At 36.5% G+C, this 16,207-nt stretch overlaps 1 protein-coding gene across 2 annotated transcripts in view; it reads right to left on the bottom strand.

Annotated features, from left to right (window-relative positions):
• VWA8 (von Willebrand factor A domain containing 8) overlaps positions 1 to 16,207 on the bottom strand; it is a 183,037-nt gene that overhangs the window by 105,268 nt on the left and 61,562 nt on the right. For both annotated transcript variants that reach the window (XM_063149370.1, XM_063149371.1), the window contains exons 15-20: positions 12,798 to 12,966; positions 12,439 to 12,516; positions 9,582 to 9,697; positions 8,553 to 8,659; positions 6,516 to 6,622; positions 2,357 to 2,428 (exon numbers count right to left, since the gene is read on the bottom strand). In XM_063149370.1, the coding sequence (XP_063005440.1) occupies positions 2,357 to 2,428; positions 6,516 to 6,622; positions 8,553 to 8,659; positions 9,582 to 9,697; positions 12,439 to 12,516; positions 12,798 to 12,966 (649 nt within the window). The remainder of the gene's footprint in view (positions 1 to 2,356; positions 2,429 to 6,515; positions 6,623 to 8,552; positions 8,660 to 9,581; positions 9,698 to 12,438; positions 12,517 to 12,797; positions 12,967 to 16,207) is intronic.

Here is a 16,207-nt window from a genome sequence, read left to right as displayed (position 1 = left end):
CTGATGTATATATCAAGGCATCACAAAACCCTAGCTTCTTATACAGACTGAACTGATAAAAGTAACTGAACAGAAAAAAATAATGTTTTTTAAAAATAATTTTCTTTACAAAAAATTTATGAAAAGACTAATATCTTCAATGAGGTATCTACACATACTGCATGAAAGCACAATTGATGCAATGTGGTTGCTTTTAAAGTACTTGAACATGATTCATCACAAGCTGCACAAATTTACAGTAAAATATTTAAGGAATTAGCCAAGGAATTTCTAAGTGGTTAGTGATCATTCCTGAGAAATGAAGAATGATTGCTGTGGTACTGAAAAGACTGCAGAATGGCAAATACAGCACTTCAAACTTAAAAACAGTATTTTGAAAGGAAAAGGTCTGTTGGCCTTTTCTTAGTCACACATAAAATCTCTGGAACAAATTTGTAAAGAGTAAACCTGGAAGTACTCAAAAGTATGTTAGCAATTAAAAAAAAACAACTGTACTCCTGATTTGCCAAAGAGAAAGCACAGCAAATCAACTAATTTTCCAACTTAATGGTACAGCTGAGCTGATGTCTGGAATCAAAGCAATATGTTCCAATACTTCAATCCAGTCAAATCTTTTAATGCTGTCTTCAAGTAGAGACTCAAAAGATGGAAGAAAATCTGACATGCATTAAATTATTAGAATGAGAATACATCTGCTGGAAATATCCATTATATCCTAATAATTGTACTAGCATAGTCTTCAAAACTTTTCTGCTAAATGAGGCATGTGTCAGAGCTCTGATTTGCCACTGGTATAAACAAGCTCTTTCCCCACACCTAGGGTTTTACTTGTTGTATTGAAGGTCAGCTCTGACACGGTTTTCCTGCTTTGCTGGGGTTCCTTTTGTCCCCCCTGCCATGGGAGCTGCATTTACATTCAAGCCCTTTCCTTGGTTCCTTCCCAGCCTGCACTGAGGCGATGCTGTGCTTGGCCCTGTATCTTGCTGATCCCAGCCTGGACCTGCTGATTTGACTTCCCAGCTTGATCTCAGACTTGCCTCATTCACCACGGACCAGTCTGGCAGCCACTGAGCACTTGGATGACCATGGCTGCTGTCCCCAGGCCTGCTACTCTTGCTTTGGCACTGAGGGACTGCAAAAGTTATCATTAAGGACTCTGTCCCTGCCTCTGTTTTCTCGTGGTTCAGCCTGCTCCTGCTATTCCTTGCCAGCAATTGCTGCAGGCAATCTGTACTACATAACATTTTCAATACCAGCTTCGAAGCAGGCATAGACAGCACTGTTTATGAAATACAATAAAGAGATCTTGTTTCATTTATGAAATAGATAAATTTCTATTTATGAAGAGATTAAACCTTTTGGAGAAGATGGCATTATCCTTCAAAAGTCTACAGAGGTTTCAAATAAACCATCTTTGTAAATTCAAGTTGATAACAAGGATGCTGAACAGATGAGAGTATACTTCAATATATGCACATTAATAATAATTAGCATTTTATATTAATTGCCATGTTGGTTAGATCGTTAGTGCTTTGTGTTAGACATGTTCTACAGACTACTGCAAAACAAAAAGAGAAACATCTGCTAAAAAATTATTGTAATTATTGTTTGCTAAGGACAGCTAAATAAAAGGGAGATTACTTTTGGGGCAAAAACTAATCTCAACAATGAGGTATTGATAACCAAGGATACCAGTCAAAGAACTATACAAATCTGTTACTTTTTAGAGAAAATGAGTATTTAGCTCTCAATAAGATTTGGGTAATACTGAAGTGTACGCCTCTTACCTACCACTGGAGATTTTAAAGGAGTGGTTTGATACATAGTCAAGAATGATACCCAAAGCCATTAAGTGAAGATTTTAATGCTAATGATGTTACATACTACTATTACTATGTCAGGAGAGGTTTAGATTGGATATCAGAAAAAGGTTTTTCACCCAGAGGGTGTTTGGACACCGGAACAGGCTCCCCAGGGGTCTGGTCAGGCCTGACAGAGTTTAAGAAGCATTTGGTCAGCACTCTCAGGCACAGCATGCAATTCTTGAGGATGGTCCTTTGCAGGACAAGGAGTTGTACTTTGATAATCCTTGTGGGTCCCTTTCAACTCAGAATATTCTGTGATTAATTCCTTCATTTTTTACTCTGACAGACATATACAACACATTTACGGCATTTACATTTTCCACAAATGTGTGCCTATAAAACCCCTGTACAATGTAAAATAAGGAATTGAAAAATGGGCCAAATACCTCAGTAATAGCAATGAATGCAATTACAAAGAAGCAAAACAGAGATTTAATTATTTAATCGAATAACGGGTTTGTTCCACACATTGCAAGAAATATTTCACTCACCTGGTTGCCAACTAAAAGAAGATGTTCTCCCAGCAGAAAGTCCTTGAGCATATCTTCCATTACCATCATATGCTAGAGAAAATAATCCAAAATTTTCACTTGATTTTATGCTCTCAGATTTATGCATTCACTAATGACAGTGGTACAACAGGAACCTAACCTCAAGCATTTGGGGCTAGATATTTTGAACTTTATACTTACTTATAGCTACTTATTTCATACCAAGAGCCTCTCAGCCAATAATAGCAGAGGCAATATATCCAGTAATAAGAACAAGGAAGCATTTACATCTTCTGCTCAAACTCATTGTGGGAGCCTGATTTCCCTAAATACTTTTAATTCTCTGTAATCATTCCTTGTATGTTTCCTTTTAGCCTAGCTGAATGCTTGTCACCCAGACTGTAAGAACTTTCTTTAGTTTGTGCCAACCTTCCAGCAATATCCTAGCAGAAGATTCCAGAAACCAAATAGAGAGAATCAGACATATACACACATATATATCATTGAACATTAAACACCAGGTCTAACTTAATAACAAATATACTTTTCCTGTTCTAATAAAACTTTATTTTCAAGGAAAATAAAGATAGGAATATGCATATTCAAGTCTGAAAGTGTCTATATGTATCTTACAATATGTGCCTAACTAGTAAATTTTTATTAATTATTAGTTCATATGTGCCTAATTGAAGCCAAAATGCTGGAGGTATATTTTTGCATATATCCACTATCATAACAGGTACACACTGTACATCCTTTAACCTTATCTCGCTTCTCCCAAATGATTTGTTTCAAAGGATAGAAAGGATTTCAGGATAATGTGGCAATGCAGACTACTTTACTCGCAATAAAGGCATGTATATTTCTCCACTGTATCTAGTAAAAATAGGTCATCTGTAAGTAGGTCAGTCAACCTACTTAGAGAAATAAATGATTGTCTTTAAATAAATACATTATCATCTCATCTCTAGGACTTGATTAATATAAAAATTAAAAATCAGCAGCTTGCTTATAATTTCTGAGCATAAAACCCTTTGTTTCTGTGTGAAGGATATTTAAAATTTCCAAATCTCTCTAGAACACAGGCTGGGGGTGGGGAAAGAAACTCTTGTAAACATAGCTTAATACCGTGAAATCCTAACCAGGCATTTCAAAAGACTACTGAATGCTCAACACACAATTTAAGGAGATCACTTCAAGGCAAATTATTCTGGTTTTTTGCATGTGTATGCACTAGAAATTTATAACTGAGAAAAATAAATTTGACCAGATATAGAAGAAATTCTAGTAAGTCAGTTTACCACACACACTGCTTACAATTTTAAATTTTATTTCTAAGGCACAAATACATCCTTTTGATTACTTTTTTTTATCCTAGATTAACAAATATACATACATTATGGTTCCCCTGCAAAGCAGCTTACCCACCAGAAATGCTATGTATTGATACTTCTTCTTTTGTTGGTTCTTTTTTTGCACCAGGACTTAAATTAGCATTGTATTATGATACCTGCAGACATTTAATATTACCTATTTAGGCAAAGGAGTTGTAAGTAGACACATCCATCACCTTTATCAATCCATGTTCCCTAGTGCCTTGTCTGAAAATTGCATTTGGCATATTACCTAAAAAAATTATTCCCATCCCTATGACACCTGTTGTGGACCAACAGCAATGTTTTATGGTAATATTAAATTTCACTGTAATGTGAATTGTTTCAAAACCAAACATACAAAGGCAAAAATCTATGTGTTTCATTACACTGTGCAGCACTACAAAGGGCTGAGGACATATTTTTTCTCTGTTTTCAGTTTATTTCTGTAGCTTTAGGTAAGAAAGCACTGCACTAAACTCAAATAAAATTTGTTCTCCAGCAGGTTTTGTTAAATGATCATTGTAGCACTTGAATCACCAAACTGCAAAGTAGCAATACAGAAAATAAGAGTACAATTCATTTAGAAATTGGAACATCTATCTTGACTGGTATTTGGTTGCTGTTTCCTTTAGCATTTAGCAGGCATATCTATGCTAAGAAAGATACAGAGCAGCAGCATTTTTAACAGAGGTTCTCTGCAGCAATTTTATCAGAGGTTCCCTGAAAAAAATCTGAACACAGTTTTGTCTACAGTTTTCTGAAGCTATAAGCAAGAAGGTGGAAAAAGCAAAGCAGGTGGTAAGTCCTAGGAGAACTCAGGATTTCCTTTCCAACAGACACAAATTATGTGCTTTATCAAAACGGTAACAGAACAAAATCTCACATGAAATGTTAGTAGGGAAGATGAAGTCTGTCATCTGTTCCCCTTGCATGGCATGTCATCACCTCCAATAGGTGATACCCACGTAGCTTACCCTTTCTGGGGCAAAATTATAAATGAGGTACAAAAAAGACTAGGAAAAGAAAGTATGGAAACCCATACCAGGCCCCTAAAAGCAAAGTATTTCACAAGATTATGCTATCAGTATTGCCTTTCAGTAGGAAAATATTTTAAAGGTAACCAAGAGAGTAAATCTCTTCCTAAGGATACCTTTGTCTGACAGTTTTGAGGCTTTTACGCTAGGCAGAGAAGAAAGCTGCTCTACAAAATGGGGTGCTGGAGAAACCAAAAAGCCTGGTCACAAGGCCCTTCCTTTTCCTTGTATTCATTAACCACTCTTTACTACTACTATGACCTAATTGACACTAATGCCTAATTAATAAGCTAAACTATTTAAAAGAAATAATTAATAACTCTAATAACTAATTTTCTAAGTACTATTCTCCTTCCTTTTCAAATATGCAATATTAATTCTAATGTAAAGGAGTGTATTGGGTCTGGCTGAGATGGAGCTGGTTGGGTATGAAAGTTGTAGTGAATGGGGTGACATCAGTGAGTAGTGGGGTTCCACAGGGCTCCAATTTAAACCTTCTGTTCTCCATCATCTTCATAATTGTCTTGGAAGGGATACTAAAGAATGGGAAGGGATACTAAGCAAGTTCTCAGATGACACAAAACTGGGAAGAGCTGTAGAGTTACTTGAGGACAGAGAGGCCCTGCAGGGAGGCCTTGACAAATCAGAGGCTGAGGAATCATCACCCATATGAAGTCCAAAAAGGGCAAGTGCCGGATTCTGCACCTGGAATGTACAGCCCTGGATGTACAGACGGACTGAGGAAAGAGATGCTGGAGAGCAGGACCATGGAAAGGGACCTGGGGGTCCTGGTCCATGGTAAGTTGAACATGAACCAGCAGTGCCTTGGCAGCCAGGAGGGCCAACCCTGTCCTGGGGGCATCAGGCACAGCATCTCCAGTGGGCAAAGGAGGGGATTGTCCCACTCTGCTCTGAGCTGGGGCCACCTCACCAGTGCTTTAGCACCTGCTGAGCAGGGCTGGCACAGCAGTGTCTCCCTCAGCACTGTCTCCCCAGCATTTCCTCCCCATCAGTAGTCTGGGGTAGGCAAAATCCCGGGACAGGACACACCTAGGCCAACTGACCCAAAATAACCACAGGTATATTCCACACTATATGACATCAGCTCAACTACAAAAGTTAAGAAAAGGTGTAGGAGTGGGGGCATTTGTTATTTACAATGTTTGCCTTCCCAAGCAACCACCACATGTGCTGAAGCCCACAGCTTCCTGGAAAGTGGCTGAACATCACTTGCTAGTGGGAAGTAGAGATTTAAATTGTTGGTTTTTCTTTTTGATTGTGCACACACAAATTTTTGGTTTTGCTTTTGCTTAATAAATTGCCTTATCTCAACCTATGAGTTTTTTTCCAGCATGTTTTCTCTCCCCTCTCCACCTGGGAAGGGGGAATGATAGTGGCTTAGTGGGCACCTGGAGTTCAGCCAAGGTCAACCCAGGGAGGTACAACTTTATGCAACAGGCCTGTAAAACAGTCTCAGGATGCAATCTACAATCCAGTCCTAAGGGTGGATCAGTCCAGCAGCAGTAAACATAAAATGTTCAATAGAATTGTTATAATCTCTTCACACGGGGCTGAAGATATGTCTAAAATGACCACCAAATGCTATGAGAAAATTTAAGACTAAAGAAACTACTTCAGAAATATATCCTTAAAATTTAGTTAGTGCATTATTTACTACACATATGAGCATACCCATTAGTATACATTTAACAAACTTTTCTAACTCAGAAGTCAGAGATTTGTACTTACTTGTGCATTTTCATAAAACAAAACATCTGGCACTTTCATTTTCTCAGCTGAGTTATAAATTGGCATGGTCACAGAGCCTATCTTCAGAATCCCGTTGCTTATTTCACCTAGTCATTTTTCAGGAAACAAGCAAATGTATTTCTTACAACATCTTCTAAGCAGACAATGCAATCAATACCTAACATTCGCAAGTAACGATTTACAGATTCTAACAAGGCTCTGGTTTGCAGTAAATGATTTCTATCTAAAGAGAGAAAACACTTGGAAGAGTATCAACTTACAAAATGCTGCATTATCATGAATTTGAATTCTCTTTAAAACTGTAAAGAAGTGTATTACAATAAATGATGAAAAGGTGATCCTACATGAAAAGGACCATAAGAAACACCAGAAATTGTGAGCGCTGCCTTGGTCTAATTTGACACTCTCCTTGTATTACTGGAACATCTAGGCTATATTTTCTCAATCCACAAGGTTTCACACTTCCGTTCTTCTGTCTTCCCCTGTCCCAGTGTGGAGTGAGGCACGGACATGAGGTAACAAAGCTCTGTGGGGGCTCAGCTGAGACGGGGAGCACACCCACCACAACAGTACAGAGCCACTGCTGAATCTCCCTTTCAGCACTACCCCTCAACTACAGCCCTGAGAGAAAAATTACATTAAAAAACTTTTCATAGATCAAAAGAACCATAAATTCAGTACTTAGGAAAATAAAAAATAAGTGTAATTAATAAAAAATGCAATAAAAATATTTTTTTGTTTTGCTACTAATTTCTTAATCTGGCATGGTATCAAACTGAAAATACCCTTATTTCCAGACAGATGTTTTTAGCTATTTGCCTTTATGGCATGAAACAGAGAAACACAGAAAATTCAAGGGATGTATCCAGATTATATATAATGTGAATACATAGATGGTTGTAGATATATATGTATATACACGTATATATGTATATACACGTGGCTGCATAGATATTTGTACATACTTGCATACACATATTGTACTGCATATAATAGAAACTATATATCCATTAATATACCTTATAAAAGACATATATAATATATATAAGATATAAAAGATATATATATAAATCTATATATATGAAAGATATAAAATCTATATATTATTATATCCTATAAAATAGGTACTTCTATATACACAGACATTAATAAATTCATAAAAATAGAATCCACATGAATTAAAACCAAAGATGTGTTTACCACTGCACAGATCTAACACTAAAAATACAGCAATCTAATACATCATAAAACTGGGAACAAACATACAGAAGAACAAGAACAGAGATAACACTGGTGAGGCAGAGAACAGGAAAAACATATGAATGGAAAATGGCAAATTGCTCCCAGTACGCTGCCTGACAAAGGATATGAAAAGATATACAGCTAGCATGAAGGGGGTCATACAGGAATGAGAAAGCAGAATTGAGAAAAATGGCAGAAGCAGAAATAAATGCATAGCCCTGAAGGTGACTACAGATGATTACAAGTTGGATAAGCCAAAGAAACTAACACCTGCTCGATAAAGGTGACATGCAACTACTACAGCAATTTAAAGAGAACAAAGAGAATAACAAAGAAGTGTGTGCAAGAATGAAAGCAAATGATGGCACAAAACCTCTACAAGAATCTCTCAAAAAAAAAGGTGATTTTAAGAGGGGAGAGAAAGAAGCAATGGTAAAAAAACAGAACAGAAAAATGTTAAGATCAAACTAAGGCTGTAACTCTACAGAGGACTATTAGTGATGAAAAATGAAAAAGCAGTACTAAAAGCCTGGGACCATGGATCTTATAGACTGAGAAACACTTAAACATGATGGAAAACAAAATTCCATGAGCAGGGAACTCAGCAGACAATACAATATACTGAGAGCAGCAACACATTCTGATAGAACAAAGTCAGAGATACAAATGAAGCAAATTACATTTAATTTTGAGGATAACTAGTACACCTTTATACATCCAGCAATTTGAGTAACATTCATGCAGAGCAGGAAAAAAACATAGCAGAAAGCTTACATGTGTAATCCTTTCCCTCCAGTTTTTCTGTGTCATCTGGACTTGTTTCAATACCAGAATCCTGCAGATTTTTATGTAAAGCTGATCTGGCAAGGTTTGGTAAAAATCTAAAAGAAGAAGAATAATAGGGAGGCTGTATTTTAAGGGTTTTACTTTTAAAAGTTTTCAATATTTTCTGTAATCTAAAAATCTAAATCTAATGTAATTGGTAATCTAAAATGAAGATTCACTTGCACCTCCAAACCCTGAATGTCTATTCCTTTCACAAAAAAGCCTTCCACATTTCACCTATCCCCAAGGAGAGGAACTGAGCTTCTTTCATAGGCAATGAAGTACACTTGTGGTGGTGCACTCTTTTTTAAAGGCTTCAGTGTTATCAAATATTGCAATAGGGTTGTAATGGAGGGTGGTTTAGAACTGTAATGTCCTCATTCTATTCCAAGTAAGAGCCACAACAGAAACAATTGCTTTTGGAAATACCTGTTCTCATTACTCAATTCACTTGGATCTCAGAGAGAGAGTAAGCTCTGAGGTGTTTAGAACTAGACCCTTTCAGTTTTCCAAACCTTTTGATAATAACAACTTGCTTTCTTTTGAAGAGGAAAAAACCCCCAAAAATCCCCAAACAGCCCAAAATCCACAAACAAAATCTCAAAGCAAACAAAACTCTTGTAACTCTTCTAGATACAGCTTTTAGAACTGAAACCAAGTGCCCATGAAATCTAAGTCAAACTAGACATTAATATGGCTCTGCTTTGAGTGTTTTTAGACAGTGAAGCTATGCTGATAATGGTGAACTAATTTATATAATGTAGTGACATATCTTCATAAAGATGGAAAAATTGTACCAACTCCTTTCTACTCATCTTCCAGGTTTGAGAATACCACAGAAATATTCTTAAAGAAATTACTAACTTCAAGGAGCAAGACAGCAATTGCATTAATTACTGAAACACATTAAAAGCTATCTTGCTTGCTAGCAACTGACCAAGAAGCTCTTGGAACTTCCACCAAATATAGCAGTTCTACCTGGAAAGGCAGGCTTTATTAACAGCATCATAAAGGCTTTCATCTGGATGTTGTGACAGTCGACGGCAAATTCGCAACAGTTGTCGAGTAGATAAAAACGAGGCCAGTGACTGTGCCTGTCAAAGAATACAGGGTAGTTTAATTATTCAATCTGTGTGAGGGATTTAGAGCAAACAAGTCAGGAGAAAAATGCAATCCAAAAGGAATAATTTCAACTCTTCTCCAGATTTATAGATGCTTTGCGCCTTCTACAGCAAATCGTGCACTTTAATAGGCAAGCTTGTATTTTTGCAGTAAGTCACTGTCATGGAAATCATTATGTCACCAAAAGATTAGTCTTAAAATAGCACTTGATAAGCAACAGGAAGAAAAATGTGCTGTGAACTGAATTTTATGTGCTATATAAACCCTAGCTTTAATATCTGCAAAAAAAAGCAGGTTAGTTACTGTGAAAGGATCAATGTGCTACAAAGTCATCTGCTCTTCACAAACTAAATATGAGCTCCACATGCAATGCTCTGGCAAAAAGGTCTGGCAGGATTCTTAGACATATAAACAAGACAACACTGGGCAGCAGCACGGAGATTGTATCACCTCTGCACACGCCTTCTGGGCGGGCCATTACTGGAACACTGTGTCCTTTGCTGTTGTCCACATGTTAAAACAAATGCTAAAAACTGGACATGAACCAGCAAAGATTTACAGAAATTATTCAATGCTTGGGAAGGCAGACCTCAAACAAACACAGCAAAATTTAAAAAACCAAACAGAAAGAATCACAAAACAAGCAACCATGTATTTAAAGAAGGATCCAAAGACTGAGAAAGAAATCATTCTATAATTATATCTACCGGATGAAGGTATCTAATACAAATAGGTTCCTTATTTTAGCAGGAAACACACAACAATGAGTGTGATCTGATAAGTCACGCCATGTTTTGCCTGGGTCAAGTGAAATATTTTAATTAGGTAATTTCAAAATGTTTTGTTTGGGTTTACACAAGTTTATATAAATTTCTAACTGCATTTCTAACTGCAAAAAAAAAAGTCAGCTCTGTGAAATCACACAAAACTTCTCTCAAATTATGAGAAAGGAAAGAATAATACTTTTTAGCATATCTCTGAGCAATGAGAAAGAATTATTTAGATTGGGGTAACTGCAAAGATTACTATTCCTGTTCCTCCTGCTTTCACTGACAGAAGATTGTGAAGCATCTTCTGAACAACCATAGTTTACAAGCAAGCACTGTAAATGATGACATTTCATGAGTTACTTCAAGACCTACTCAGCCATGCCTGAAGCAAGGGCAAGGGTATATGTTCTCTCCTTACTATCCATAGAGGATAGGACCATTGAGGAAAAGTTTTATCACGTCTTCTGAGTATTTCCAAATGGTAGCTGAAAGTATTGTGAACATAATTTCCTCTGCTATTACCTGATTTGTTTGGGTTTTTTTATATTGAACAACTGCAAACATAAAATTGTGTGAGTGACAATTTTTTTAATATATATCTATGAGGCATCTAATTCAACAGGATCTTGACTGTGGCCTCCAGATTCTATTGTAAATCAAGCAAACAATTACAATGACGTGGACAATGCCCACAGAGTGAACAGTTTACAGGTATTCTATTGTTAACAAAACAATTTTAAACAATGGTTAATACTTCAGTATAATCTCTGGCAGACACTTATTTACTTGGACAACTCTATAAATAGCCTAATGTACATTAGGCACACATTCCACCTCTCTGCACAGGTGTGCTGTCTCTAACATGCCTCATGTCACCACTGATCTACAAGAATCCTCTCTCGAACCATACTGTGACTTACTTCTCATTCAGCATCACATAATTCATTTAGATATTTCACAATTCTACAGATATCCACATATATGGAAAAGATTTTTGTGGTGCTCTATTCAGGCATGGTATGTCTCCAAGAATGTCAAGACTGATACATTTATACATTAGATGTAGGAAGCTCAATTGATGATTTTAACAACTGCCCCAACAGTGTACCTAAAAGTCAATTTTTTCTTACTTTTTTAAGCTCAAAAGAACATAGCAGCCTCTCTCAGCTTCTTAAATAGAAAAACTATAAAAACTATTATCAATGTTAAAATAGTGAAAACTAAGGACAACAAATTAAATTTCTTAAGTACCAGTTAAGCTGGTACTGCTGGATTCCACCAAAATGTTTTACATTTTACTTACATCAAAGGTATGCTGTGTTTTAGCTGCCATAGCAATAATTTCTTCTTCTTTTCACCATGATTTAACTGTATTTTTAAAGAATTCTGTGGTCACTTTGTCAGCAGAACTTATTTTTCCTGACATTACTTCTTTAATAGAATAGCCTCTAGCAGCAATGCAGCCAGGAGTTCTGGAGCATTCTATTTTCTGAATCTCTGCTGCTGTCCATTGTCATTTTATAATGACTACATAGCTCCTATTGCCAAAAAAATCCCCAATAACCTCAGCTATCAATTTTCCAATTACTTAAGCAAAATAATAAAAAAATACCTGAACATGTGATTATATCCATACATTCAAAAGGCCCCTCAGCATGTTTCACTGTAAGCCACATACCTAAACTCACTGTGTTCTGTTTTTGATTCTCTGGGATTTGTACAAATTCCTAAAACTTAGGGAGATTCCAAATACATACATCATAAATCAAAGAAGTTTATAGTATGCAGCACAGTAATTGCTAGTAATAGCTTTCTGGGGCTGGTTTTCCAATCAGACAGCCTTTGAAATAACACTATAGCTTAGCATGTTTCACCTAGCCTTTGTAAAGACAGTCACAGCAGGAGACAGTAAATGCAAAGAGAAAAGAAGAAGAAGGGCTCACAGTGGCATCATTTGTCTCCCGAAGCTTGTGTGTTACTGACAACAACTTTTCCACAGCAGCACTGGGTACATTTGGAATCTGGTTGAAAGAAAAAACAGTATTAATCTTATTGCAAGATATCCAAGTTTCATGTATGCAATAACCACAGAGTCGCCACAGCTGCTTTATGACAAAGAGTATTTTTTATTACAGCAGCATTTGATATTAAAATAAGAATTACATCATTAAAAGATAAGCAGGTATGTTGCTTTGATAAACTTCAAAAATCAGCTCCTTTATGCTACATTGAAATAGCAATATATTTTATAAGTAGCAAATAATCCTGTTCAGTAAGTGCCTAAGGTACTGAATGTACTTACCATTTGTTTAATAACTTCAATTTCTTCACTCTTGCTTAAAGATCGAACATTATGAAACAGAAACAGTGTCAAAAACTCTGGACTCAGCCATTGCTGGGTAGTACTTCCAATGACAGGAGGCTCTGCTAAGACCACTATTCTGAAAGAAGGATGGATAGGAAAGATAGATCTGCAAAAAAAGAGTTGAAAAATGCATTACCTGGCTTAAGGAATGAATATCAGATTTAATTTTTACAATAAATGAAAAGAAGATAAATTATTGTGCTGAAATATATCATAGTATATCCAGATCATTTGCAATGCAACTTTATTTTTTAAAAAAAGACACAGGCTGCATAAGTGACTTGAAATTTTTAAAATTTACACACTTTCTTAATGCTCATAAGTCTACCCAAGTCTCTTCATTTGCAACAGGACCTGCACACCTTAAGATGGATAAATACCACCAAATACCACCAACTAAGCTACAGAGAACTGTGCTGTATGTCTGAAATGGGCACATCTCACTCATTTCATGGACTTTTACAAGTGCTTTACCTAGAACAGGCAACTCAGGCACAAAAGAAGACCTACCAGAGCTGCAGTAATGAGTAATTTCTTTTACTGAATTAGACTGACAGAAAGGATGACACTGTAGAGATTTGCCTAGATACTGTGAAGAGCTGAATTTAGTAACATTTTAGGAACATTCCCTTACAGATGCTCTTTGTGGTCCTTGGATTAATATGTCTAACTTCATATCACTCCTGAAAGTTATGCTTCAAAGACCAAACCAGTCATTTCACCCCTGGCTCACTTTAGAGTCAGCATGAGGAGACAGGTCTTTCTAGTGGAAGATTAGGATTCACACAAACTTCAGAATTGCTGTACTGGCTCCTTAAATCAACCAAGCACAAAAGTCTAGCCACAACCAGTACTCTGCCCTTCTCATATTTTTTCAGCACCTCCAACCATATTCAAAGGCATCATAGGATAGAACTTTATTTGCTTTAATTTCTCTTTGCCCAAAACTTTTTTCTAACACTGTTCTGAACTTCCCTTCTTCATCCTATCTGCCTCCACAGCTTCCTGTGAAAAAACACACACTGTTCCTGGCTGTAAAAGGTACTTTCATTATTATTGTTTTTTAATTCTTTATGGGACTGGCCTCCTACCCTAAGCCAGTGTTTCCCAGTTCTCACTTGAGGATTTGGTAACTAACAGTCTTGACTCCACTGAAGATAATAGGAACTTGCAACACAAACTTAAATATACAACTTTTAGATGTGTATGTTAGGGCGCTAAAAGACTGCTGCCTTGGATTTTGATATCTTGCCACCTTCACATCTTCTGTATCCCTTGTCTCTGTAATATTTTCACCTCCTCTGCCTGGACACTCATTGGTACTCATTAATCAGCACACCTGCAAGCTCACAGCATCACACAGAATCAGTGAATATTCTGAGCTGAAAGCTACCCAGAAGGATCATCAAGTCCAGCTCTTAAGTGAGTGACCCATAGAGAGATCAGACCTGTGACCTTGGTGTTAACAGCACCATGCTTTGACCAACAGACATCATCTCCAGAAGCAGCAGAAAGAATGGAATAACACATCAGAACACAAAAGCCAGTCAAATTTTGTCCAAGATGGGCCTGTTTTCATCAACTAATTTTACAGTACTCTTATTAAAATACAGGATGTTCATTTGGAAAAAAAAAGTGAAATTTGATTAGGCAGTTTATATTGCTGCTACCATGTCATTTTCCATACAAATTACTGAAGACATAAACTGACAAACCTACAGCATAGTTGGCTCATCTGTACATCATAACAAGAAACCTGTGATACAACACGGCAATTACAGCACTCTCTTGTATCAAAGCAAACAAAGGCAGTGGTATGAGTTTTTCTCAGCTGAAAGTCATAAGCCTAGAAGCTACTCCCTGATTGATAAAAATAGAAATAGATGTCTAAAAACATCACATGAAAGAGAAACCAATGGGAATGTCACTGTCACTAAGCATAAAAGAAGGTCAGGGAACATTAGCCAACTTTATTACAGAAGAAAACATTTCCTAGATAGGATAAATACATATACTTTCAGACTCACTTTCCCTAACATTACTAGGAAAAAAAGCAACCCTCCTCCAGATAGCCATCAAATTCTGGCCCTTCTACAACACCATAAGAGAACACAAGGAGTCAACTTTTAAGGTGTAGGACTCGTATTTCTTTTGTATCACTTCCTATTCACTGCCGCCAAAGCACTTGGTGGGGACAGCCAGGGAGGACAGGAAAGAAGTGGGAGGAGAGGAGATGCAAAGTCAGGGAAAGCTAATTTGGTGATATCAGTTCAATTTACTGATGTACTCTCTAGATTTGGACAACATCACTGATGTAGGTTTCCAGGTTGTAAACATGAAAAAAAAATATTTGGCTATTTCAAAAGCCCATTGTTTGAGTGATGTTTGCAATGCTGAAAATATCAGGCTAAGTGTATTATTAAACAAACACCATGAATGACTCAGTTCTGCAGTGCTAAGTTCCCATCTTCCATCAGCACAACTGAAGAGCTTCAAAGTTGTTCCATCACATTACAGATCAAGTCTCAAAAAGAGCACAATATGGAGAGCTCCTACATGGAGCTGTAGGTCATAAAAAAGAAATCTTTGATGTGACAAGAAATCTTGTGGGTTTTACAGATGAAAACAAAGTAAATGTAACTTGTTAAAAACTTGGCATCTTTTAAATTAATGAGTCTCAAACATGGTGGGAAGATTTCATGTTACCTTATTCATGCAAAGAATCTATCCTTCTCTATTAAACATTTACTGAAAATACAGGCAGCAAGGCATTTTCCTAATAAAATGAGTGTCCTTTTGACATCACTGTTTAATTTTTCAGCCAAGGATTAGCACCATTGCTCTTATAAAGAAAATCACACACATAGATCAGGGTGATTTTAGGGAAAGATTTTCTTGTTATTGATCATGGTTCTGAGCAATTGAAGCTTCTCATAAAAAAATAGAATAAAATAAAATGCAGAACAGCATTTCTAATACCACTTTTTGTAAGATTAAACTATTTCTTATTAACTCTTCCTGTAATATGATTTAATAAATCTCATTTTCTATCAAATTTTGTAAGATGGGAATTATTCCAACCCTAGAACCAAAATTACCTATTGTTATATTTTGCTGTTTCTTTTAAATTTCACCACAGTCTAACATTAACAGATGCCTTTATCCTAAAATTCCCTTAACTGGAAAAAAGCCAAACCCCTAAACAACAAATGAAGTCAAAGCTAAAAAATGTAAGCAATTAAAAACTCTATTACTTGTTAAATTTACTCCGTGCCACAATTACACACATCTGTCTCATTTACTGTGCATTCCTTTTCAACCTAACCACATAGAAAAGACTCCACTCT

This window comes from Melospiza melodia, chromosome 2 (assembly GCF_035770615.1).
Source record: "Melospiza melodia melodia isolate bMelMel2 chromosome 2, bMelMel2.pri, whole genome shotgun sequence".
Classification (NCBI taxonomy): Eukaryota; Metazoa; Chordata; class Aves; order Passeriformes; family Passerellidae; genus Melospiza; species Melospiza melodia.
Note: the sequence above shows the minus strand (reverse complement) of the source record. Positions and strands in the feature narration are given on the sequence as shown.